General features: G+C 51.2%; 2 protein-coding genes across 4 annotated transcripts in view; one reads left to right on the top strand and one right to left on the bottom strand.

The window, feature by feature from the left end:
* Nucleotides 1-17,424: 17,424 nt before the first annotated feature.
* On the bottom strand, nt 17,425-20,154 carry LOC148500985 (carbohydrate sulfotransferase 14-like). The gene has a single exon (XM_088451131.1). It carries the CDS (start codon nt 19,925-19,927, stop codon nt 18,830-18,832), a length of 1,098 nt encoding a protein of 365 aa, XP_088307257.1. The 5' UTR covers nt 19,928-20,154; the 3' UTR covers nt 17,425-18,829.
* Nucleotides 20,155-20,363: 209 nt separating this feature from the next.
* CEP89 (centrosomal protein 89) overlaps nt 20,364-27,078 on the top strand; it is a 163,196-nt gene continuing 156,481 nt past the window's right edge. For all 3 annotated transcript variants that reach the window (XM_088451086.1, XM_088451087.1, XM_088451088.1), the window contains exons 1-5: nt 20,364-20,510; nt 21,587-21,684; nt 22,510-22,616; nt 22,885-23,043; nt 26,561-26,750. In XM_088451086.1, coding sequence (XP_088307212.1) covers nt 21,646-21,684; nt 22,510-22,616; nt 22,885-23,043; nt 26,561-26,750 — 495 coding nt within the window. In that variant the 5' untranslated portion in view covers nt 20,364-20,510; nt 21,587-21,645. The remainder of the gene's footprint in view (nt 20,511-21,586; nt 21,685-22,509; nt 22,617-22,884; nt 23,044-26,560; nt 26,751-27,078) is intronic.

Here is a 27,078-nt window from a genome sequence, read left to right as displayed (position 1 = left end):
CCAGACCTTAATCCCATTGAGAATTTGTGGATAATCCTCAAGTGGTGGGTGGACAAACAAAAACCCACAAATTCTGACAAACTCCAAGCATTGATTAGGCAAGAATGGGCGGACATCAGTCAGTATGTGGCCCAGAAGGTGAGTGACAGCATGCCAGGGGCGAAATTGCAGAGGTCTTGAAAAAGAAGGGTCAACACTGCAAATATTGACTCTTTGCATAAACTTAATGTAATTGTCAATAAAAGCCTTTGACACTTATGAAATGCCTGTAATGTTACTTCAGTATACCATAGTAACATCTGACAGACAGGTCTAATAACACTGAAGCAGCAGACTTTGTGAAAACCAATACTTGTGTCATTCTCAAAACTTTTGGCCATGGCTGTACATGCAACATTCTTAAAACCAATATGTATTTTCTTGCTAAAACATGAAGACATACAAAATTTGCCATGTGACGCCAGTCTACAGGTCACATAGTAACCATTTGGCAGGGTAACCATACTGAAATAGACCAAACAACAGAAGAATGTTTAATAGTTAATACTCCGTAGTGGGAATTACACCTATAAATAAATCTTATATTATATTCATTTTGCAGAGTGAAAGACACAATGAGATACATTTCTAGACGAAAATCCTTGAAAATGTGCCCCTTCTTAAATACGATGTTGTTTAATAATGGTTTGCAATAAAAAATATTGATTTCTATGTTCTTTCAACTGGTGTATCAGTGGAAGGACTCCGGGGGGTATATTTACTAAGTGAGAGTTTTTAGAAGTGGGGATGTTGCCCATAGCAACAATCAGATTCTAGCTATTATCTTCTAGAACAGGGCTTGACAAATCCCAGGAGCCAGGTTGCCATGGCTACCAGATTTTGCAGTGAGGGAGGAAGCAGATCCTCATCAGCCCCCGCGGAGAGTCGTCCCTATAGTAATTTAATGCACAGGAGTGTATGTGCTGAGTGTCTTCTGTGGTGACTGCTGTGTCTGTGTCCGTCCTGGCCTGTGCCGACTCCTCCTGTCCGTCCCATCCTGCGCTGACTCCTCCTGTCCTGCTCTGATCCCTGCTGTCTGTCTCAGTCTACGCTGATCCTCCTGTATGTCCCGGCTGTCTACTGTTGCCTATCTCTGGCTGCATAGAGCTCCCCGGTAATAGGGTCTATGCGTGGCCAGGGATTGCGGAGCGGGTTCAGAGGGATAGTGGTGTGACCACGAGGGGAGGGGGGTTCTGTTGTACTTTCTGGCACCATTATTTTATGTGAAATGTGGTCCTTTATTACTGGAGGGTTGGGGGTGGAGCAGAGGAGCTGTGCAGAGTAGTGAGGGGGCCTCCATATTACTATATCCATTCAACTGCGACCATTTTGTGGACTAGTATAGTGCGTATAACACACAGAGCTGTGCTCCTCACTCACTCCTGTAATTTTTTGGGGGGACAGTGATCTGGCTCCTACACTTTCATCCTAGCTCCTAGATTTTAGAAAAATTTGTCAAGGCCTGTTCTAGGTGCTAGTTAAATGTTAAGTAGACCCTGTTTGGTTGGTATGGGCAACATCTCCATTTCTAAAAACTCTCACTTTAGTAAATATACCCGGGTTTCAGAGCAAGTGTGCAACACTTTATATATTTCCAGATGCAATAAAAAGACTATAAAAATGAGAAATATTTTTTAAACACCTTTATTCATATATTGTGCCACCTTACTATGTAGCGCTTCATAGAGGACAATTAGTGCCTGAAGTAGAGTTAGATTTTATTTTTGCTAAGTTTGTACTGCGTATGCACACAAACATATTGTTGTTGTTTTCCCTTACTACTCCTTGTGCTAAGTGATGCGGAGCAGAGTAAGGAGAGGGGGGGAGGGGTCCAACTGTTAGTCGAGTACAGTAAGGAAGGGGATCGGTATGAAATACCGCCGAAGCTATGTCTGGCGGTTCAAATCCTGACCCTGGAAGACCGGCAGTAGTGAAGATCCCGATAGCTAAAAAGGTAAGTATTACTAACCCTACTCCCCCCCCCTAACCCTTCTTTATGGGTGCCTAACCCCAACCCCCCCCCAGTGCCAAACCTTAACCCCCTAAGTGCCTAAACCTAACCCTCCCCCCATCCCCGCAGCCTAAACCTAAGACTCCCGGGAGGGGGGCGCCTCCCGGCGTAGGTATAATGACAGGGTCGTAACCCCCCTTCCCCTAGCGTAAACCTCCCGGGGGTAGGCGCCTCCTGGCGTAGGTATAATGACAGGGTCCGGATTACGACGCCTGTCATTAGTACCCTGCTGGGATATGACAGTCGGGAAGCCGGTGGTCGGCATTTCGACCGTCGGCTTCCTGACGGCATCCCTAAGGAAGTGATGGTGCAAATGTGACCCATGCATTAAAAGCAGCCCCAGCGTAGGTTTTTGTGATTGTAGTGTGATTTTTTTTTTCTTCCGAAGTGGAGACTCGCTACGTGGTTGCGTGCAAACAATAGCGGCAACATGCACTTGTGCACGCCCATGGGGTGGTGTAATTTTTGTCACCCTAGATATTATATAGATTTGAAATCAGGTGATGGCACGTAAGCAATGTTTGATTTTCTAAAGGAAATTACAATAAATGTCTGTATTTAAAATTAATTAGTACTTTCGTTTTGTAGTTGCATCCGGATTTTATTGTATTTTATATATTTATTAATAACACTGTCCACCAGACACAGACTGCCTTGCTATATGATATTGACAGTATGAACTGTTGACTTTAAATTTAGTATTTACTACGAACACTGTGAAGCCAAATCTTCTGGCATAAACCTAACATTTTACCCAAGAGTAAGGGGTCTATTTAGTATAACCTACACCTATGTACATAAAAATCACTGCTTATAGCAAATACGATTTCACTATATTTATATGAAATTAGCTGCCAGACCAGCCAATGCTAATAAGGGCTGTACCGCCCAGTGGCGGATCTAGACTTGACTTTTAGGGGGGGCGGTTTAAGAATTAATACTGACTCCTCCCCTCTCTATCCATTACAAAGGCTCCCTCCAACACATCATGTGCACCAGACCCTCCCCCCCAACCCCACTGATATACCTCACAAAGACAGACTAACAGCACTCTGCTGAAAAAGTGACAGGCAGGACCAGACTCCCCCCAAATAATAATTTGATGCACAAAGGGCTCCCCCCATCCCCACCAGACCCCCCCCCCCACTGATATGCTCCACAAATACATACTCACAGCACCCTTCTGAAAACATGACAGCAGTCCCAGTGCTAGTGTATTTGGCACCCCCTGCAAACTATAAATGAGCACTCTCCTTCAAATAGGAGAGGCAGCAGGGGACACAAAGCGGTTGACACTGGGGAAAGGCAGTGGGTGATGCTGAGTGGCAGTGGTTGACACTGGGGAGAGGCAGTGGGTGACACTGGGGAGAGGCAGTGGGTGACACTGGGGAGAGGCAGTGGGTGACACTGGGGAGAGGCAGTGGGTGACAGTAAATAGGTGACAGGCAGTGGGTGACACTGCGGAGAGGCAGTGGTCAACGCTGGGGACAGGAAGTGGCTGACTGGGAGAGGGTGACAGATGATAGGGAGAGGCAGTGGGTAACAGGGAGAGGGTGAGAGAGAGAGGGTGACAGGCAGTGGGTGAGAGGGAGTGACAGAGAGAGGCAGTGGGTGATGTCAGTAGAAGGTGAAAGGCAGTGGGTGACAGAGAGAGTGTGACGAGGAGATAGGGACACCAAGGAGAGGCAGAGGGTGAGGCAGTGGATGAGGTGAAAAGATAATGGGAGGCAGTGAGGTAGTGGGTCACAGGAAGTTGCAGAGGGTGTCAGGAAAGAGATGGGTAGAGGCAGTGGTAAATGCCAGGGAGAGGCAAGTGGGCAAAACCAGGGAGAGGCAATGACGACACCAGGGAGAGGCAGTGGGAGACACCAGGGAGAGGCAGTGGGAGACACCAGGGAGAGGCAGTGGGCGACACCAGGGAGAGGCAGTGGGCGACACCAGGGAGAGGCAGTGGGCGACACCAGGGAGAGGCAGTGGGCGACACCAGGGAGAGGCAGTGGGCGACACCAGGGAGAGGCAGTGGGCGACACCAGGGTTGCAGAGGGTGTCAGGAAAGAGATGGGTAGAGGCAGTGGTAAATTCCAGGGAGAGGCAGTGGGCAAAACCAGGAAGAGGCAATGGCGACACTAGGGAGAGGCAGTGGGATACACTAGGGAGAGGCAGTGGGTGACACTGGGGAGAGGCAGTGGATAACACTGGGGAGAGGCAGTGGTTGACAGTAAATAGGTGACAGGCAGTGGGTGACACTGCGGAGAGGCAGTGGTCAACGCTGGGGACAGGAAGTGGCTGACTGGGAGAGGGTGACAGAAGATGATGGGGAGAGGCAGTGGGTAACAGGGAGAGGGTGAGAGAGAGGGTGACAGGCAGTGGGTGAGAGGGAGTGACAGAGAGAGGCAGTGGGTGATGTCAGTAGAAGGTGAAAGGCAGTGGGTGACAGAGAGAGTGTGACGAGGAGATAGGGACACCAAGGAGAGGCAGAGGGTGAGGCAGTGGATGAGGTGAAAAGATAATGGGAGGCAGTGAGGTAGTGGGTCACAGGAAGTTGCAGAGGGTGTCAGGAAAGAGATGGGTAGAGGCAGTGGTAAATGCCAGGGAGAGGCAAGTGGGCAAAACCAGGGAGAGGCAATGACGACACCAGGGAGAGGCAATGGGAGACACCAGGGAGAGGCAATGGGAGACACCAGGGAGAGGCAGTGGAAGACACCAGGGAGAGGCAGTGGGAGACACCAGGAAGAGACAATGACGACACCAGGGAGAGGCAGTGGGAGACACCAGGGAGAGGCAGTGGGAGACACCAGGGAGAGGCAATGGTGACACCAGGGAGAGACAATGGTGACACCAGGGAGAAGCAGTGGGCGACACCAGGGAGAAGCAGTGGGCGACACCAGGGAGAAGCAGTGGGCGACACCAGGGTTGCAGAGGGTGTCAGGAAAGAGATGGGTAGAGGCAGTGGTAAATTCCAGGGAGAGGCAGTGGGCAAAACCAGGGAGAGGCAATGGCGACACTAGGGAGAGGCAGTGGGATACACTAGGGAGAGGCAGTGGGTGACACTAGGGAGAGGCAGTGGATAACACTGGGGAGAGGCAGTGGTTGACAGTAAATAGGTGACAGGCAGTGGGTGACACTGCGGAGAGGCAGTGGTCAACGCTGGGGACAGGAAGTGGCTGACTGGGAGAGGGTGACAGAAGATGATGGGGAGAGGCAGTGGGTAACAGGGAGAGGGTGAGAGAGAGAGGGTGACAGGCAGTGGGTGAAAGGGAGTGACAGAGAGAGGCAGTGGGTGATGTCAGTAGAAGGTGAAAGGCAGTGGGTGACAGAGAGAGTGTGACGAGGAGATAGGGACACCAAGGAGAGGCAGAACGTGAGGCAGTGGATGAGGTGAAAAGATAATGGGAGGCAGTGAGGTAGTGGGTCACAGGAAGTTGCAGAGGGTGTCAGGAAAGAGATGGGTAGAGGCAGTGGTAAATGCCAGGGAGAGGCAAGTGGGCAAAACCAGGGAGAGGCAATGACGACACCAGGGAGAGGCAGTGGGAGACACCAGGGAGAGGCAGTGGGAGACACCAGGGTAGGCAGTGGGAGACACCAGGGAAAGGCAATGGTGACACCAGGGAGAGGCAGTGGGCGACACCAGGGAGAAGCAGTGGGTGACACCAGGGTTGCAGAGGGTGTCAGGAAAGAGATGGGTAGAGGCAGTGGTAAATTCCAGGGAAAGGCAGTGGGCAAAACCAGGGAGAGGCAGTGGGAGACACTAGGGAGAGGCAGTGGGAGACACTAGGGAGAGGCAGTGGGAGACACTAGGGAGAGGCAGTGGGAGACACCAGGGAGAGGCAGTGGGAGACACCAGGGAGAGGCAGTGGGCGACACCAGGGAGAGGCAGTGGGCGACACCAGGGAGAGGCAGTGGGCGACACCAGGGAGAGGCAGTGGGTGACACCAGGGGAACACTAGGCTGGAAAAGGGAGTACACTGGGCTGAATGAGTGGGGACACTGACAAGATTGTCTGGGTGTTCTTGCTGAGGGGCAGTTAGATGGGGCAGTGGATTGATTGGGGGGTGAAGGGAGGAGACACTAGGGTGGGAGTCACTGCGATGAGGGGTCAGTCAGATAGTTGGGAACACTGGACTGGATGGGGGTCACTTTGTGGATAATTGTCCCGATTCCTAAAAATGGTCCCCCGAAATGTTTAAATGATTACTGCCCGATAGCCTTAACATTACTTGTGATGAAAAGCTTTGAAAGGCTAGTGCTAAATCATGTAAAGTCTCATTTCGTAGCAGGTTTTGACCCGTGGCAGTTTGCTTTTAGGGCAAATCGATCAACGGAGGATGTAATCCTAACTGTTTTACGTCAGGTGCAAGCCCACGTAGAAACTAGGGATACGTATGCAAGGATTTTATGTGTAGATTTTAGCTCAGCATTTAACACTATTGTACCTAGTGCTTTGATTACCAAGCTGTTTGGCTTAGGCCTAAATGGGTTTACCTGTAGATGGTTGCTAAGTTTCTTATCTGACAGACCACAGGTGGTCAAGTTGGGGAAAACTAGCTCCAAGGAGTTGGTGCTGAATGTTGGAATCCCGCAGGGCTGTGTTTTGAGCCCTGCTCTGTATTCTTCTTGTTCACCCACGATTGTGTCCCCCAGTCTCGGTCTGTTGAAATAGTTAAATTTGCGGACGATATCAATATCGTTGGTCTAATAACCAACGGGGATGAACTTGCTTATAGAGCCGAGATGGATAGTATGTTTGAGTGGAGCAGGGGAAATTGCCTTCTTTTAAACACAATGAAAACAAAAGAGATGATTATCGACTTTAGGAAGCGTAGTACTCCTATAAGGGCCCCAGTGTGTCTAGGCGGTTTGACCAATGAGGTAGTACCCTCCCTAAAGTTGTTGGAGTTTTATGTCTCAAACACTTTGTCATTGTCCTTAAACTCAGCCTTCTTGGTTAAGAAGGCGCACCGACGTTTGTTTTTTCTGCGCCGCTTGCGATCTCAGTGTGTGAGTAGGGGGAACCCTTTTAAATTTTTACCGTAGCATCGTGAAAGCGTTTTGACTTATGGTATTGTTGCTTGGTACGGGAATTGTACTGCGGCTAAGCGGAGGGCGTTGAATAGGGTGGTTGGAACAGCTAGTAAAATCATTGAAGTGGTGCCACCGTGCACACAGGAGATATATGAAAAAAGGCTCCGGAAGAAAACTAGTTCTATCTTAGCAGATTCCAGCCATCCTAATCACGTTCTTTTTGAGAAATTGCCATCAAATAGGCGTTTGAGCGTTGCGCACTCGCGCAAAGCGTTTGCACAAGTTTTTTTCCTGCAGCTGTACGTATGTTAAACTGTTAGTTTAAATAGTTATACGGTGTTGCATTATAGTGTAATTTTGCTGCCTGTCTTACTATATGGTATGTGTTGTATTGTTTTTTCGTTGGCATCACTTGTGCTGTCAATGACAAATAAAGAAGAATTGATAGGGAGACTGGGTAGGATGGGGAGGGGCAGTAATATAGGTGTGAGGGGGTATCACTGTGACTGGCTGGGGGTTCTAGGTAGGGGGCAGTGGGCTGGTTGGGGAGGGAAGGAGGGAGATACTGGGCTTGCAGTATTGGAGACACTGGGATGGGGGAACAGTAATGGTGGGGAACACTTGTTGGAGAATGGGCAAACACTGTTGTGTTCGGAAGCACTAACCTGCTGCTGTTCCATTTCTGCCTGGCCCTGCACACTTGCTGCAGCCTCCTGAGCAGCTCTTCAGCTCCTGTCATCTGGGAGCGTGTACGTGGCTGCCCATCCCTGGCGAAGTAGGAGGAGAAGGACTGGTGCTGTGCCCAGCACAGGCGTTAGTGTCAGGCAGCAACAGTCAGTGAGTGGCTGGGCAGCGAGTATAGAAGACGGAGCCTCACTCCAGCTCTGTCTCAGCTCAGGGGCAGAGACAGACACAGCTCACTGCCTGGCTGCCATACAGTTTGACAGCGCAGGCTCAGCCACTCGGCAGCAGGTCAGGCGCAGCGGAGAGGGAAGGAAGTGGGCGAGGGGAACAAGATCGGCGGTGCCGCTGGTGAGGAACCGCTTAGCCAGGCAGGCTCAGCCCACTGCCTGGCTGTCATTTAAGGTTCAGCGCAAGTTATTACCTCACCCGGGGAGCACGTCCACCCCCTCCGCACCGCCAGCGGTCCTGCCATCCCGGACACAACTTGTGACTGTGTCAATGACAGACCCATGCGCTGGTGCTGTGCCACAGCTGCACTGTTAACAGAGGCAGCAGCCCCAGCAGCTAAGCCCGGCCGGCTGACACTAGTTGTGTCATTCAGTGGGCGGGTTTTTAGGAATCTGGGCTATGTGTACGGGAGGCGATCGTCCCACCCCTGGATCCGCCGGTGGTACCGCCGAGCACTTACTAGGAGATGCGAAAGACTAATTTCCATAAGTGCGCATGCCCCGGTTCTTTGTCTACCCGGCAAGCTGTGGGGAGGAGCCTATAGAGCAATGCATTATGGGACCTAAAGGGAGGAGGTGACGTTGCGAGTGCCTGAGTCCCAGCCACTGACAGCATGTACAGTAGGGTAGGGGGAAGGTATATATAAAGCCTTCACTTTTCTACTGTAAATAAACATTGCCTTGTGGTTGCCCCCATTACCCCCCCCTGGGGGCTGTATGATCTACAGTGACAGCTGAAAAGTAAATCAGTGATTTCTCTGGACTTTTCATTGCACTTAAATATGGAGATGGCTTAAATATTGCATTCTCCAGCGAATATGCTGGTGAATTGCAATTATTAATTTTACTAAATAGACCCCTAAATCTGGAGTATGTAATACTGTTCTTTAATGGCATAAAGGTGGTGTACATGCCACCCTTGCAGTGCTGAACACATCACGAGACTCATCCAGACCTGTAAGCTGTGCAAAAATATGAGATATGGTAAGAACTTACCCTTGTTATCTCTATTTCTACGAAGTCCATAGGGTTCCACAGGATACCTTGGGGTATAGGTGTGACGTCAGTCGCAGGGCACCAAAGAGTTAAGCTTTCAGCCTCCCAGGATGCACTAGGTCCCCCTCCTATACCCCGCCCCCGGGCCAAGGCACCTCAGTTAGTTACCAAGCCATAGGCCGGAGGAGGAGAAGGAAGAGAGAGAACAAAGATCTGGACACATACAAGAATCACATTCTCACCAGAGGGAGACGGAAAACCGGTGACCAGAGCAAAGCCCATCTGCAGTACAGGTGCGACAGGGCGGGAGTCCTGTGGAACCCTATGGACTTCGTAGAAATAGAGATAACAAGGGTAAGTTCTTACCATATCTCATATTTTCTACTTCAGGGTCCATAGGGTATCCACAGGATACCTTGGGGATGTCCCAAAGCAGTATCCTTTAAGGGTGGGGACGCTCCTGTGCAGAAAGGAGAATCCGCCGCCCGAAGGAAGCATCCTGAGAGGCGAAGGTGTCAAACCTGTAATACCTCACGAAGGTATGGACAGAAGACCACGTAGCAGCCTTGCAGATCTGAACTGCCGAGGCACCACGTCAAGCTGCCCACGAAGGACCCACAGACCTAGTGGAATGAGCCTTTAGAGAAGGAGGGACCGGTAGGCCTTCATGAAGATAAGCTTCAGAAATAGCCATACGGATCCAGGCTGCCAAAGTTTGTTTTGAAGCAGGCCAACCCTTTTTACGGAAGCCATAGAGGACAAACAAAAGCGTCCGACTTCCTAAATGAAGAAGTGCGGTCAACATAAGTCCTTAAGGCCCGCACAACATCCAAAGAGGCCTCACCCACGGAAAGACCCGGTGAGTTAAAGGCCGGAACAACTATTTCCTCGTTAACATGAAACTGGGAAACAACTTTGGGAAGAAACTCGGGCCGAGTGCGGAGCACTGCCCTGTTCCCATGAAAAACCAAGAAAGGGGGTCTACAAGAAAGAGCCCCTAACTCAGAAACACATCTGGCCGAAGCAATGGCCAGAAGGAAAACAGTCTTAGCTGTTAGCCATTTAAAATCCACTGAGCCCAGTGGTTCAAACGGCGGTCCTTGGAGAGCCCTCAGGACCACAGCCAAATCCCAAGGCGCCACAGGTGGAACAAAGGGCGGCTGAATACGGAGAACACCTTGCATAAAGGTGCGCACATCCGGGATTGTAGCAATCCTACGGTGAAACCAGACAGATAGGGCCGAAACCTGTACCTTCAAAGAAGCAAGGCGAAGCCCATGATCTAGTCCCGCTTGCAGGAAGGCGAGAATCCGAGACAGACGAAACTCCCGCGGTGCATAACCTCTCGGTCGACACCACTGGAAGAACGTATGCCACACGCGATGGTATATCCTCGCGGAAGACGGTTTCCGAGCTCGTAACATGGTACGCACCACAGAGCTGGAAAACCCCCGGGACCTCAGCATGGCCGTCTCAACAGCCACGCCGTCAAAGACAGCCGAGACAGGTCCGGTCGTAGCGGCAACCGCAGAGGACTGTCCACGGACAGACCCTGAAGGTCTGAGAACCAGTGCCGTCTGGGCCACGCGGGAGCTATCAACAGGAGCGTCCCTCCTTCCTGTTTGAATTTCCGGATTACCCGTGGAAGAAGGGAGACCGGAGGGAACAGGTATGCGAACCGGAACGTCCACCGGACGGACAGAGCATCCACCAGAGACGCCCCTTCGTCTCTTGTGCGAGACCCGTACACCGGCAACTTGTTGTTGTGCCGGGACGCCATGAGGTCGATTCCTGGAAGACCCCACCTGTCCACCAGTAGTTGAAAAACGTCCGGGTGCAGGGACCATTCCCCTGGATGAACGTCCTGGCGACTTAGAAAGTCCGCCTCCCAATTTAGCACTCCCGGGATGAAGACCGCTGATATGGCCGGAAGATTGCGCTCCGCCCAAACCAGGATCCGAGAGACCTCTACGAGAGCCGCCCGACTGCGAGTTCCTCCTTGCCTGTTTATGTAGGCCACGGTGGTAGCGTTGTCCGACTGGACCTGCACCGGGTGACCCTGGAGAAACCGCTGTGCCTGCAGGAGAGCATTGAAGACCGCACGGAGTTCCAAGATATTTATTGGAAGCTCCGCTTCTGTCGGCGTCCACCTGCCCTGGAACAAGTGTGGACCCGAAACTGCTCCCCAGCCCCGAAGACTGGTGTCCGTTGTCAACAGGACCCAATTTGGAACCCAGAACGGACGTCCCTTGTTGAGGTGGGTCGTCTGTAACCACCAAGCAAGGGACAGGCGAACCTCCGGGGTGAGCACAATCGTCTGGGACTTCAGAGACTGAGGCAGCCCGTTCCACTTGGACAGGATCAGGTGCTGCAGAGGTCTGGAGTGAAACTGGGCGTATTCCACCATGTCGAACACCGACACCATGGAGCCCAGTAACCTCATCGCCGAGTGTAAGGACACCCGGCGGCTGTGCAGACAACTGCGCACCCTTGACTGTAAAGCAGAGATCTTGTCCTCCGTCACGAAGATCCTTTGCTGTCCCGAGTCCAATAAGGCTCCAAGATGCAGAATCCTCCGAGACGGGATTAGAGTGGACTTCTGCCAGTTGATTAGCCAGCCGTGCCGTTGCAGCAGTGCAATGGTCAGGTCCAAGTGGTGTAACAGGAGCTCTGGAGATCCTGCCACCAATAACAGGTCGTCCAAGTACGGCAACATGCGGACTCCTTGCAGCCGCAGAGAAGCCGCCATGACCGCCATCACCTTGGTGAAAACACGTGGTGCTGTCGCCAGGCCAAAAGGTAACGCCCGAAACTGGAAGTGGTCGCTGCGGATTGCAAACCTGAGGAACTCTTGATGGCGCAAAAGAATAGGGACATGCAGGTAAGCGTCCTGTATGTCCAATGACACCATGTAGTCCCCAGGTTCCAGCGCCAGAATGATGGACCGTAGGGTCTCCATCCGAAACTTCGGGACCCGCAAAGACTTGTCGAGTGCTTTGAGGTTGAGAATCTGACGAAATATGACCCATTGGGTTTCTGTACCAAAAATAGATTTGAATAGAAACCCTGGCCCCTCTGGGAGAATGGAACAGGCACTATAACTCCAGCCTGGAGCATAGTGTGCAATACCTTCCGCAGCTCCGTAGCCTTGTTCCGGTCTGATGGTAGACCCGTGGTGAAGAATCGAGCCGGGGGTCTGTGCCGGAAGGAGAGGGCGTACCCATGGGAGACCACCTCCAGAACCCAAGTGTCTGTCGTAGTGAACGACCAACACCGGGAGAACTGCAGCAGGCGGCCTCCCACCCTGGGATCCCCCAAGGGGAGACCCGGACCGTCAGGCCGCAGGCTTGTCATCTGGCTTGGGGGCCGGACGTCTGGTACTCCATGCCTGTTTCCGGGGCTTGAGCGATTTCTTAGGGCCAGCCTGTCGAGGAAACGACTGTGGTTTGGGCCTGCCCTGGGCCCTAGATGACCGAAAGGACGATGGTCCAGAACCAGAAGGAGCAGTGGCCGACGGGAGACAAGCAGATTTGGCTGCCGCCAGCGTGGCCACAATCTTATCCAGATCCGGACCGAAGAGAACTTCTCCGGTAAACGGCAACGCTTCCAGACCTTTCTTGGAATCTGCGTCCGCCTTCCAGGATCGCAGCCACAAGGTGCGACGAGCAGCTACCGCTGCTGAAGAAATTCTAGACACCAGAGTACTAATGTCTAGAGCCGCCTCGTTGATGTAGGTGGCCGAATCACGGAGATTGCCAATCAACTCCGCCTGTTCGGCAGGACAGTCGGATTCAAAAGAAGCCTCTAATGAATCCGCCCAGCGCTCCATCGCTCTGGCAACCCAGCAAATGGCCATAGCCGGCCGTGCTGCCCCCCCTGCAAGGGAATAAGCGGACTTCAGGCAGATTTCTACCTTGCGGTCCGTAGCATCCTTAAGGGAGGACATGGATGGCATCGGCAATGTGGCACTACGGACAAGACGGGTCACGTGAGAATCCACCTGTGGAGGGGATTCCCACTTAGCAAAATAATTATCCGCGAATGGATAAGCCACCGCCAGGCGTCTCTGCGGCTGGTATCTTTTGCCAGGTTGTTTCCACGCCTCCTCTACATAGTCCACCAACTGACCCGAAAGAGGAAAGACTGTGGCATCGCCCACTTAGATTTAGCCGCTGGGGGAACTTCGTCCTCAATCACCAAGGCTGTGCGGACCGCCCAAATAAGTCCAGGAATATATACTTTGGACTTAGCATCAGCGTCCTTAGTATGGAGAGGTTCCTGATCGTAAGGATCCAGAATCTCCCCATCATCAGACGTCCCTTCGTCATCCTCATAAGGAGCGGACAGAGACGCCACCGGCCTTTTATGAGTCCGCATCACAGACTCCCCTTGCAACACATCCGACAAGTGCTGTACAGAACTCGTCAGGGAGTTAACCCACGCTGGCTCCTGAGAACCCGGGAGCGGGGAAATAGGGAGACTGTGGGGTACCACCAATTGTCGTGGGAACCCCTGCATGGGTGACGACACCACAGACTGCTGGGACAAACCCATCGGAGTAAACGCGGGCTGCGGAGCTAACTGGCCCACTAAAGCTGTTAACGCCTGAGCGAAACAAGCCCAGGGCGGCTCCTGTACCGGTGCTGTAACCGTAATAGGCCGCGCCATGGACAAACACTGCCGGCAAAGGCCCTCCGCGCTACCCTCCCCCTCCGCTAACGGTACTTTGCACGTGGTACACTGTAGCCGGAGGGGAAAATCACTTTCAGACATGATGGCACCACGTATGTGACCTCTCTCACCAATTAAGTATTAAATAGGCGAGAGACCACCCTGCAGCACCGCACTGCAAGGGCTTTAGCAGAAAGAACAGGAACAATAATAAAGCTGACAGTTTAGAGAAGAAAAGTTACAGGCAGCGCTAGCACAGTCACATACAATGCAGAGAAATAACAATTCCTGCACTAACAGCGCTGATCACTCAACTACACAGACACAGAGTCTATTAGGACACAGCGCTGCATAGACAGACCTGAGCCACAGCGGAGGAGAGGTATGCGGGGGGACCCAGACCACGATGCTTCCTTCCAGACTTCCAGCAGCGTTCACCATGCGTTGCAGAGAAGATGGCCGCCGAGGAGCAGAGAGAAGCTGGCCTGGGGGAGGAGCGCTGACACAGGACCAGTCAGCACAGTGCAGAGAGGGCTGTGTGCAGCGGGGGAGGCGCCGGCTGTGAGACAGGGAAGGCGCGCTCCCCTGGCATGCATTTAACCCCTGGGACGCCGCAGCGCTACCGCTCTGCTGCGGTCCGCTGTCCCAGGGGGTAGTGGAAAGCGCAGGTTCAGTACCTGGCTCCACGCTGCAGCCAGTCCCCAGGGAGCCCCCTGCCTGGGGACTTAGGACCATGTGACCAGCGGGGACCCTCCGCGGGTCCCCGCTGCTTACCTTTGTCCCCCTTGGATCCGGCCATGGTCCGGAACATCTGGGGTCACCGCTAGCTGTGACCCCAGATGCTCACCAGCATCCCCGGATCGGTACCGGCGTTCTGGTACCGGCGGGGGTGTAGGGAAGACAGCATGGACGTCAGGACTGACTGTCCATCCAGATGTGCAGCCACAGCTGCACTGAAGAAAGCTTCAGGGGCTCTTCTAGCCCCCACTCCGACAGGTGCACCCGACGCCGGCCGGGCACCAAACTAAACTGAGGTGCCTTGGCCCGGGGGCGGGGTATAGGAGGGGGACCTAGTGCATCCTGGGAGGCTGAAAGCTTAACTCTTTGGTGCCCTGCGACTGTCGTCACACCTACACCCCAAGGTATCCTGTGGATACCCTATGGACCCTGAAGTAGAAATGCATCTTTTGTTCAGGCACATTATAGTGGACACAAAACTCATTCAACTGTACGTGAGCCTCTAAATCAGGGGTGGCCAACCCGCGGCTCTCGAGCCGCAAGAGGCTCTTCTGAGCTTCTAATGCCGCTGGCGGCTGGGCAGACCCCCATTGTTACTGTGAACGCCGGTCTCTAAAGCCATCAGAGGCTAAAGAAGCCTCTGATTGCTTCAGAGACCAGCGTTCCCAGTAATGCAGTGCGAGGGTGACGATGTGAGGATCCCACGCGTCTGCTGGATCCAGTTAGATCCAGCAGGCGGGCGAAGCAGCAGCGACGGTGTGGCGGGACTCAGGAGCCCTGGTGTCGTGGAGCGGTGCCAGCACGAAGGTAAGTTTCTTCATAGGGGGGGAGCTAGTACTGGGGGCACGACTACAGGGAGCATTGCAGGAGGGGAACAGCTACAGGGGGCATTGCTTAATGGGCATAGCTACAGGGGACAGTGCAGAAGGGGCGCAACTACTGGGGGGCATTGCTTAATGGGCACAGCTACAGGGGGCATTGCAGAAGGGGCACAGCTACAGGGGGCATTGCATAAGAGTCACAACTACTGGGGGCATTGCATAAGGGCGACAACTACTGGGGGCATTGTTTAATGGGCACAACTACAGGAGGGCACTGCATATGGGGCACAACTACAGGGAGCACTGCATATGGGGCACAACTACAGGGGGCACAGCATAATGGGCACTAGCATTCTCAATGTATTTTATGTGGTTCTGGATTACAATATGTATTTTATGTGAATGTGGCTATATTAATGTTTTCTATGTTTCTGGCTTTTTCTTTCACTTCAACAGTGAAAAATGTACATTGGGAAGATTATGTAAAATGTTTATTTTCAATGTGCTGGGCTCGCCCTCAGCGTGACTAAAAACGGGGGTGTGACACAAGGTCATGCTCCGGCAAATATCATACCAAAGGCGTGCGCACAAAAATGGGGCGTGGCCTTGTGTCAGATAAGCCATGCCCCTCTTCTCCCCGCGCGCACATGCTATTGGCTCTTTCGATTGACTACATATATTTTTTGGCTCTTTGCCTCCGACTGGTTGGCCACCCCTGCTCTAAATTATTCATCTCAAAACAAATCACTTCTGAAGCTGGAGAAGAGTTAGGGTTAGATTTACTAAAAGTTCTACAGATGAAAAGTGGTGTTGCCCATAGAAACCAATCAGATTATAACTATCATTTATCTATTACATTCTAGAAAATGATAGCATCTGATTTTTCTATAGGGCAACACCTTCCATTTTTAAAAGCTTTAATCTACCGCTTATGCTGGGGTAGATTAACTAAAGCTTCTATGCAATTATCTTGGCGATCCAACTAACATTGGCGGATCGCCCAGATAATTGTACTGTGTATGCGCGCTACCGATCTGAAAACATTGATCGGCTGGACATGCCCAATCGTCCAGCGTCCGTCTGATGCGATTCTGAATTTACGAGTTGGCCGCATTTAGCAGCATATGCGCTGCTGCCGCTGAATATTCAGAAAATAAAACACAATAGTAAATTTTTGTCCCTGTACCATTGCTATTCCTTTTTGATACCTTTTGATATGCCTTGTGAACCCAATGCCCTACTGTAGTTGGTCTATTCCACAAATGCAACTAAATCTGATATCTGGGACTTATTTAAATGCCATTGTGCAACAATTTCTATAAATGTGTAGCAATAACTGTGATTACTTATGCTGGGCATACACTGCCAGATAAAATGTCTGTCAGACCGACAGACATTTTATCTGGCTGCCTGCCAGCCGCAGCTGTCGCCGGCATACACTGTGAGAGAAATCTCACAGTGTATAGCCCGACATCCGCGCTCCGCCCCCGGGGGAGGAGACATTTCCCTGTTCCTTCCGTAGGAAGGAACACAGGAAATGTCTGTCTGTCGGCCGCGCTGGGCATACACTGCCCGATGCGGCCGACAGTTTCCCGGGTAAATATCGCATCGGACGGGCATGCTGGACAATCCAGCATGCCCGACCGAGCGATATTTAACCCTCGGTCGCCCGCATACACGCTGCAATTATCGCGGCGATCCGCCGATATCGGACAGATCGTCCCGATAATTGCAGAGTGTATGGCCAGCATAAATCCAGCATCCTTGCACAGTGCCATTGAGCAACAGTTTGTATGTCTCAATAATGTCTGATAAATTGTACATCAGCATGTTACAGTTTTGCACTCCAAAGGTGCCTATCCACTAGACGATTAAAATGAGCGATTGAACAATAACGATATCGTTCATTCGATAATCGTTTGAAAATCATTTGCAGATTGTTTAAAAAAATTGGTCTTTTAGACATCTATCATCGTGCAAACATGCTGGTCAACCGGACAATAACGTCAGGTTCAGCATGTTTGCAGATGATTGATTGTGTCTACACTGAACAACTGCTCGTTCAGTATAGGCACATCACACACAGACAAGCGACTGCACGATTACAATGTCGTAATCGTGCAGTCTTTTGCCTGTCTTCTAGTGGATGGGCACCTTAACACACAGAAAACTCAAACAAAATAGAGCAATGCTTTCACTTAAAAACGTACATGGGTGTAATGTCCATTCAATTCATAGTTTAATGTTTGACATTTTTTAAAGAGCTTGTCTTCTTGGTATGCCTAAAATAAGGATACTTTATCATGAAGTCTAATCTAACACTGAATGGGTTAACAAAGATTTAAAGTAATACTTCAAACATAACAAGCACAGACCTGCCTGGAATAACCCCCAAAGGCTAGGTAAAAGGCAGAGCCTAACTGCTGTTCATATAGGAAAATACTATAAAATAGAAAATATATTCAGTTTGCAAAATATGCTTTTTTTTTCTTCTTTTTTTCAGTTAATATAAAATCTTTGGTTAAAAAAGCCGGCAAATACAAAAGGCATATTCCAGTTGACGGAACAGTATAAATTGGGAATTATGTAAACAACGTATATAAATAGGGCTATTTGCATAGATTTGGAAAGTGATTAGGAAGTATGCATGTTAGTTTAACAGACTAAGAAAATAAATACTGCAGTAGGATGTGATAAGCGCTACTGAAATATACACTGCCATACATATATTTTTTATGCATAATATCGCTACAAAATATAAAAATGAAAATACATCTGAATCTGATCTAGGATTGCAACAAACCATCTAAAGCAGTGATAGGCAATTTAAAACACTTCAGGGGCCACAATAGGCAACTCACTAACACCCCAAAGGGCCACAAGTTACTCTTAATCCCAGTGACTAAAATAAATTAACACCTGTCTGTAATGCCATATCAGTAGGCCTTTTAAATAGACAAATATGACAACTAATACCCCTTTTACACCGGAGCCAAAACCTGGGTTATTGCAGGGTTAACCCGGGTAGCTCTTTGGTGTAAAAGGGGAGAGGGTTGGATCGCTGGGTCGAGTGACCCGCAATCCAACCCGGGTAACTTGCAGGGTTTCACATGGGAGTAACCCGTGAAACCCTGCAGTGTGAACGGCGTGCTCCGGGTCACGATGACCTGGAGCGCGCCGCATGCTGGCCGATTGGTCCGGCTTCAGTGGCGCTTGGAGATTACGTCATCTCCAAGCGTCCACTTCAACACCGGGTCTATGCAGACCCAACTCCGGTGTGAACGGCACCGACTCGGGAATGTCCTGGGTCGGCGCCGGCTAAATTCCGGGTCTGATCCGGATTGGAACCCTGTTCCAACTCCGATTCAGACCAGGAATTTCGGTGTAAAAAAGGGGTATAAAGCAGGAATGAGTTGGGGGGCTGCAAGAGGACTGCATGTGGCCCCACGGGACTGTTGCTCATCACTGTTCTAAAGAGTGTAGCAGTTCTCCACAGCAACCAATCAGCTTCTAGCTATCATTTTATAGACTGTACTAGATAAATGCTAGCGGATTAGTTGCTATGGGCAACTTCTGCAGCTTATCTGGTTGTGAATTGACGCATGAGTTGCCTTAACCCTTCACTGCCTACAGTATTCACTAGTGGTGTTGGGCAGCGGATAGGCAAACAGGGAGAAGTCCAGGATGTACTTCGGTAAGAGCTCTCGGATCAGCCCCTTCGGAGTGTTGCACAAGAAGTAGTTGGCGGTCTCTTTGGTGACGGGCTTGTACCAGGCCTGCCTCTCCGGGAACTGGATGTGCCCGGGGGCGCCGATGCTGCGCAGTACATGGCTGGCGTCCTGGCGCAGCCTCTCGTAGCTCCCTATGAAGTCGTAGCGCACGGCGCAGGGCTGGCAGAGGTGGTAGATGGGCATCCAGTGCTCGTTCATCCGCTCCGCGTCCTCGTCCAGCAGGTAGCGCAGGAACTCCGGGAAAGTGACGTCGTCCCCCTTGGACATTCCGGGGCTCTCCCGGTACCTCCGGACGATCTCCACACCGTACCTCTCCTGGTACTCCCGGATCTCCCCGAACTTGTTCCTGTAGGCAGACAGCAGCCGCTCCATGGGGTCCCGGACGAAGAGGAACTTGTAGTAGTGCTGCAGCCGGTGCCTGACCTGCTCGGCCGGGAGGTCGGCCAGGAAGACCAGGTCGCTCTTGTGGTCCATCTTGTGGCTCTGGTCCACGCTGTGCAGGCGGCCGGCCAGCACCTTCAGCACCCGCTTCCAGTTGGAGCAGGCCACCTTGGGCACGTAGCAGTAGAGGAAGCGGTACTTGTCGCTGACCAGGATGTGCCGGAGCAGGGTCCGCCGCTGGCTGCCCGGCAGCTCCCACACGCTGTGCGGCATGCTCCCCTGGCCGCACACGCCGCTCAGGGTCCTGTTCCTGATCTCCCGCAGGACCTGCACCTCCAGCTCCCCCGCCCCCTCCGCTGCTTCTGCCGCTGCCCGGCTCTGCGAGCGCCACGCCAGGTCCCCGAGGGGAGGAGGGGTCTTCACCTCGGCCAGGATGCCCCTCTCTATCATCAGGAGCAGCCCGCCGGACGCCACGATCACCCCGAACATCAGCATGGAGGGCAGGAGGGCGCCGGGGCCCCTGGGCCGGGGCAGCGGGTAAGAGGGGCTTCGCCTCAGGGTCTCTGCTGCACCCATGGGAAAGCCCTTGGGCAGCTGAGGAAACATCTGGCTGGGGGAGTGGTGATGAATTCCGGATCGCCGGCTCAGCGGGTTCGCGGAGGCCACCGTAGTGAGACGGCAGATCCCCCCGCAGCCGTCGGCATTCTTCAGGGCGCTAGGAGCAGCTCAGGGCCGTCATCTCTGTGGCGGCGGCGGCGGCCTCCTGTCCCGGGCACAGAGCTGCTGTATCAGCAACACGCAGCAGCCTCCTCCATCATCCTCATTACTGGAGAACGATGGGGGAACCTGAGTAGACAGCAATGACTGGAGGGTAAAGGTGTCACTCAGCCGATGCTGCCCAATCAGCGGAGCGCTGTCAGTTAAGGGGCGGAGCTCCCAGAGACGGAGATAGAGACTCCCCTCTCTGTAAGCCACGATCGAAGTTGCCGGGACAACGGGGACTCATCAGACCCCCCCGGGCGCTCTGGCCAATGGGAGGCGGCTGCCGCTGGTCACGTGATGTTCCCGGAAGAAGCAGCAGAAGCCGCTGGCGACAGTAACCCAGACAGCGACGCTGCTCAGTGCTCCGGGCGGCTTCTTGCAGCGGGTGAGAGCGGACGGTGCAGCAGGAGCCGCTTGACTGGGACAGGTAGGAAGGGAGGGAGCAGCAGAATAGCCTGTGCCTGAGACTAGGACAACGCTATAGAGGAGGGGACCACACACACACAGAGTCATTGGGTATATGGGGAGGGGGGCTATGTCAATAAACCTATATGGGGGCACCAAAAATCAGTAAAGCAATATGTCAAAATCTATAAAGGTATAATCAATAGTTATGTTGGGAGGGGCTGTAAGAAGTCATTAAACATCATTTCAAATATAGGGGGGGGGTAGGGAAGAGACTATGGCACAATAGCAATAAAATAAAATTCTAAATCCAAAGTTTTATACTGTCAGATGTTACTTAATAATAAAGCAAATACCGATTTATATTTTCAGTATTGGACCCTGGTAGGGATGAGCAGTAATATACACCCCCCTTTAAAAAAAAAAAAAAAAAAAATATCTATATTTCAGTCCAATATGCTACATGGAGCGATACCTGGAAAATCGCGCGGGCGCCACGTTGTTCCCAGAGATCAGCGCATGCGCCATATACTGTGGCACAGTGCCAGAGGCTTCTCCACGATAGAGCCAGACAGACAGACAGACGAAATGAAACTGCAGACAGGCCCCCCCTACTCTCTTATTCCACTCCTGCAGGCAAGCAAAGCATTGCAAGCCGGTGACCAAAAAATGTGCGTGCATGGCGCTGCGCTGAATGACAGAGGCGACTGCGAGATGATTTTTTTTTCTTCACATGCAACAAATATCCATGACTGATTAGATGGATATATTTTTTTATGATTATTGTTACTTAATACAAAAATTATGATCCTGTAGCAATCCCAGCGATTGATAAGGGACCTTCCATACTCTGTTGTTACCAAGGATAGCAGCCTGAAATACCAGGCTATTCCACATATCAGGGCACATTGAGAATGGGTTGGAAATGACTTTGGTTGGTTTGGTAATGGTTTGCAGTTGTTTGGGAATGGTTTCGGTGTGGTTTGGGAATGGCTTTGGTTTCGTAATGGTTTGCGGTTGTTTGGGAATGGTTTCGGCTTGGTATGGGGATGGGTTGGGATTAGTTTAGAATTCGCAGCTGCTTCTTTTGCATTTCAGAGTTGGGGACACCGAGCATAGAACAGAGGAGCTGAGCGGTGCCTGGGAGAGAAGACAACATGTCCTTCCCGTTCCGAAGGAGAGGCTCCAACCAGTATGTGAGTAGCTGCTAATCATGGTGTACTATACTGATTATATACACTAATCATGGTGTACTATACTGATTATATACACTAATCATACAATAATATCACATCTTGCTGCATAATGCCTTGTATACTGACATGTCCCATCATCACCATCATTCTATCTCCTAATACTACTCCTCCCTGTGCCCTGACATGTTACGTGTCCTCATTCTACCATGTAACAGCTCCTCCCTGTGCCCCAACATGTCACGTGTCCTCATTCTACCATGTAACAGCTCCTCCCTGTGCCCTGACATGTCACGTGTCCTCATTCTACCATGTAACAACTCCTCCCTGTGCCCCAACATGTCACGTGTCCTCATTCTACCATGTAACAGCTCCTCCCTGTGCCCCAACATGTCACGTGTCCTCATTCTACCATGTAATAGCTCCTCCCTGTGCCCTGACATGTCACGTGTCCTCATTCTACCATGTAACTCCTCCCTGTGCCCTGACATGTCACGTGTCCTCATACTACCATGTAACAGCTCCTCCCTGTGCCCTGACATGTCACGTGTCCTCATTCTACCATGTAACAGCTCCTCCCTGTGCCCTGACATGTCACGTGTCCTCATTCTACCATGTAACAACTCCTCCCTGTGCCCCGACATGTCACGTGTCCTCATTCTACCATGTCATACCACTTCACTATGTCCTGATCCAACATCAGTCTGTATTACTATTCTTTTGTGGGCTTATACATACTAGTTTTTTTTGTAATTTACGACGTGATGATCCTATAGACATAATAATGTTTAATGTTGCAATTTGTTGCTTATTTTGTTGCTTGTTTAGAAACACATAGCACATGGCCTCATCCCTGCAGCTACCGTAGCTCCCCGGTCTGCCGTTCCTCGCACCCCTCCCCCACGTAGCCCCAATCCTTCTCCAGAGAGACCCAGGTAGGTACGGTTTTATTTACAATAAATCTGGTGGTTTGAAGCTAATTATAATGAACCCTTCTTGTTGATTGGACTGATTGTGCCCCTGGTCATAGATGCACCCTGCTATGTGTTTAGGCTTGTGGATGTGTGTATATATATATATATATATATATATATATATAATATTTTTTGTTTTTTCCACTTCATATAAGTTGCAGATTGAACATATAAGTATTGTCCTGTTGAGTGCTTATTTAAAGCTGTGTATCCTTGCGATCCTCTCTAGATCCGCTCTTGCTGCCGCCATTTTGATGACCTCTCTGACAGGTCGGACAGTCGCTATACCTCAGCCGCGCCAAAGATCCTATTCTGAAAATGATAGCACGCACATGGAAGAGGCAAACCGGATTGAACCCTATGCTACAGCCGCAGATCTAGGATTAGAGTAAGTGGGGTTCCGTCCGCTGTCTATGCCCACTTGTATGATGGCTCTGTAGTAACGCAGGATAGATCTTCTCTTGTATAGAAAACCAGTGTTTTATTGGGAAAGAGCATAACAGCGGACACACTGAGGGCCTCATTCAGAGGCGGTCGTAGGATGCAAGCGGTCGCTCAGGAACAGGGGCGGCCGCTTGCATCCTGAACGCTAACACCCACAGCTCTAACGACCGCTAAGGGAGATGGTCGCGATGGTCAAGACCATTGCGACCATCGGGGTTTACGACGAGACCCTAGGGGGTAGGTTCTCGTCAACCTTAAGCCCCAGGGAGTTTCCTGCTGTGTTTCAGCAGGAAGCTCCCCCCTGACATCACTGGTGATGTCAGTGGGGCCACCCCCAAACGGCTAGCGTTCCGGCGGGAACGCCTCAGTTTGGGCAGGCACGCCCCCTGCCCGCCCAGCAACCGGAGCGAGCTGTCAATCAACATCGACAGCTCGCTCCATCTGCTTCGAACCCGCTAACGACGGATCACCCGTCGTTGGCGGGGGCATGCGCACGACGGAGCCGTCTCCGTCGTCCACATGCCCTGTGGACCAACATCGAGTCGGTTGCGAGCGCTCAGCGCTCGCAACCGACTCTGAATAAGGTCCTGAGTACCTTGTGTCACGTGGCAGAACACTACAGGGGCTGAGAGGTGGTTCTAACCTTTCCTCTTATCCGCCAGACAACTTTTACCTTTATAGTACCTCTGTGCAGCCAGTCGTCACATGACTCTGTAAGTGATTGCTTTAGGAAGCCCTCAGTAACGCATTTCACCATTTGTTTTTTCTGGTCGTCGCTTTGTAAGGAATGTGATGGCTGATAGCAGAAGAGCGTGAGCATTAGCGGCAGTTCTCTCCCCCTCTCTTCTGCCCGCTGCCAGTCACCCTGCTCCTCATATAGAGAATGATGGAGGAAGATATGTTATCAGCAGAGAAGACCTAGACCGCCTCCCCCAAACTTAATAAGATTGTTACGTTATTTACCCTATGTATGGTATATTTTGTTGACATGTCAACACGGTAGTAATGCCAACATTAATAACACTGATGAATGTTGACATGATTGGAATGTTGGTACTGGTGGTCTAGTGGTGACTTACCTGGAACAGGGTGGGCCCGTTGGTAAGCATGTGACGACCTGCGCCTCATCCTGCTGCGTTTCCAATGGCGAGTATCCCGAAACCCTCCCCCCTCTTACTCCCCCCCCCCCCCCCACCTAGGGGCTATCCCTCTGCCTCCCCCCCCCCCAGGGGCTATCCCTCTGCCCCCCCCCCTTCCCCTTGGGGTCTCTACCCTTTACCCCCCCTCTAGGCTATCCCTAAGCTTCTCCCCTCTGGGCTATCCCTTTGCCTCCCCCCCTCCTAGAGGCTAACCCTAACTCCCCCCTCTCGCAGCCTGACCATAGTCCCTGCAGAAGGGCGACATTACGCATAGTGACAATCTGCAGTTGTCCACATGCTCAATCCGACATTTCATCTATGACAACATCATAACTGTTGACTTTGTGGTGTCGACATTATGGCTGCATCCCATATCTTTGTTTTGCAAACGTTATTGTTTTATATTTTTTGTATAACTGGTAACATACTTCGGGGCAGTATTCAGCTCTGTAGAGCAGGGAGATAAGGTATGGTGGTGGACACATTGCATTGTGTTTTGTATTTGGACAATGAGTGTGCTGCTTCCAATCCAATGCATCGCAAAGGGGTGAGACAGAGCAGGTGCTAGGGCATGGCTAGAGTAACATCATCCTCTGTGTGTACTTCCACTGGCCTATACTGGTTGCACACACTACTTGGTTTCATTATCTGAGCTTGGCTGGAGGTAGGAGGGCATAGAAGGGGCTGGGGCTTTGCTTAGTCCAGTTAGCTGTCTAGTGCATGGGCCCATCCCTCTATACTCAGAGTAGTTGTTGTGTCCCCTACATGGATTCCGTGAAATTAATTTCATGGAGATCTAAAAAAAAACAAAAAACTTTTTGTTGAAAACACTACAGGTCAGGGGTCATTCTGATAAAAGGAGGAGGAGCGTGTCAGGGTACAGTATACGTGAGGACTTTGGGGCTGATTCTTTAGTCTCCAGGTTGCGACTTTATGCAAATGTAGCTACAATGTCCTTCCCTGGTGCACATCCGTGCGCTCAAATGTGCAAGGCCTGAGACGGCCACTCACCGCATCCATAGGCTCTGAAATACCATTGGAACGTGCACCAGCTTTATGTCGTGTGCGCATTATCTGTCTGAGTATGGCCTCCTATATGAGCGGAAGAGCCTTACGGTACACAACCACTTTCCCCAACACGCCGGCGGTACTTCAATAAGACGGACCGTGCGTGCGCTAAGACACCGCCCTGTCACTTCCCAGCAACGCCAACGACCTTTACATCACATTTCCGAGACCACCTCAGTTGCAAGTCCAGGTGTGTGCACGCTCTCTTTGGACGCATGAGCAGTGCAACATAGACGCGTGCTAAAATAAATGCTCTACTGCGTCTCACATCGCAGTGCATGCGAATCAGGTCAGTGGTTCTCACACACTGGACCTCATTCAGAGTCGGTCGTTGCGGCCGCACGGTTGTAGGGGAAAGGGGCCGGATATGCAAATTAAGCGATCACAAGTTGCGGTCCTAAGATGAGATCATTCGCTGAACGACCGAGGGTAAGAAGCGTCCGTAAGACTAAATAACGCCCCCTTCTCGATCACAACACACGTCATCTCCTGGGATATAAGGATTAATCGCGAGCATCGGGAACCATTGGAGCTGGTCGTAGAGCTAAAGGTTGACCATACCCTCTCTTAAGCACTACGATCAAGTCAGTGTAAAAAATCTCCCATGTCACATGTGCCATGACACTACTTTGTTAATTATGCACTCCCATTGAACGCCGTTCGCATAATTAAGCACGCCTGCGTTCGGATCTCCACTCCCCCGTTTTCAAGCACCTTCCCCTGTTACCACCCACAAACTAACGACCTGGCTGTGTTCAAGGAGAGAGAAATTTCTGATCGTAAGAGCTAGTTTGCGCACGCACATTGCGAACTTTACGCATGCGCAGTTTAGCGAACATCGGTGGCATACGACCGTGCGTCCGCAACGACCTACTCTGAATGAGGTCCTCTGTCCTCAGGACCCCCACACGAGTCACGTTATTCAGGTCACCCAGCAGGTGCACAGGTGTATTCATTACTCACTGACACATTTTAAAAGATCCACAGGTGAAGCTAATTATTTAACTTGTGATTCTGTGAGGAGACCTGGAAAACATGCACTGTTTGGGGTCCCGAGGACCGAGTTTGAGAACCTGTGCACTAGGTTATCGCATGTCCAATCCACATTGAAATGAAAAGCAGCACTCCATAGTTTGACTACTGTCCTCTGAGCCTTGTAGGAGCTGCTATAGGAATACCTTGGCTGGTGAATGTGCCCATGCCTGGCTGTCTCATTTCATATTAGTGTAAAGTAATAGTTGAATTTGATTTCAGAAAGAACTGGGCAGCCTACGCGAGACGGAGAAACGTGAGCTCCCCTGTCACGTCTTTCGAGTTTGAGGATGATGACACAGAAGAGCAGATGTCGGACATTGAGAGAGAACACACAAAGCAACTGTCTGAGAGGAAAGATGAGCGATTATCAAACCATCCAGTCTATGCTGTTCCACATAAGGAGAGGATGGTGAGTCTAACGTTTCACATCTGGTCCTTGTTACATACAATGCTTTTCCTGAATGTGTGTGTGTATATATACCTATATTTATAAGATATACTCTGACACTCGCTGTACAATGTGGTAGCTGTTCCCCGATGCCTACTCTCATTGCATACTATATAAGGTGATGTCAATGGCTGGGGAGACACACATGGAAATAGATCTGAGTGCTGGGAGCCTGTCTCACCCCCTACTCACTGTAACTCTCCTCTCACTACACTAAGCTTCAGTGCCCATTGAGTCTCCTACCTGCATCACTATGTCTTCTCTTGCTAGTGCTGAGTCTGAGTGAGCC

This window comes from Taudactylus pleione, unplaced genomic scaffold (assembly GCF_031769625.1).
Source record: "Taudactylus pleione unplaced genomic scaffold, aTauple2 ptg000537l, whole genome shotgun sequence".
NCBI classification, from domain to species: domain Eukaryota; kingdom Metazoa; phylum Chordata; class Amphibia; order Anura; family Myobatrachidae; genus Taudactylus; species Taudactylus pleione.
Note: the sequence above shows the minus strand (reverse complement) of the source record. Positions and strands in the feature narration are given on the sequence as shown.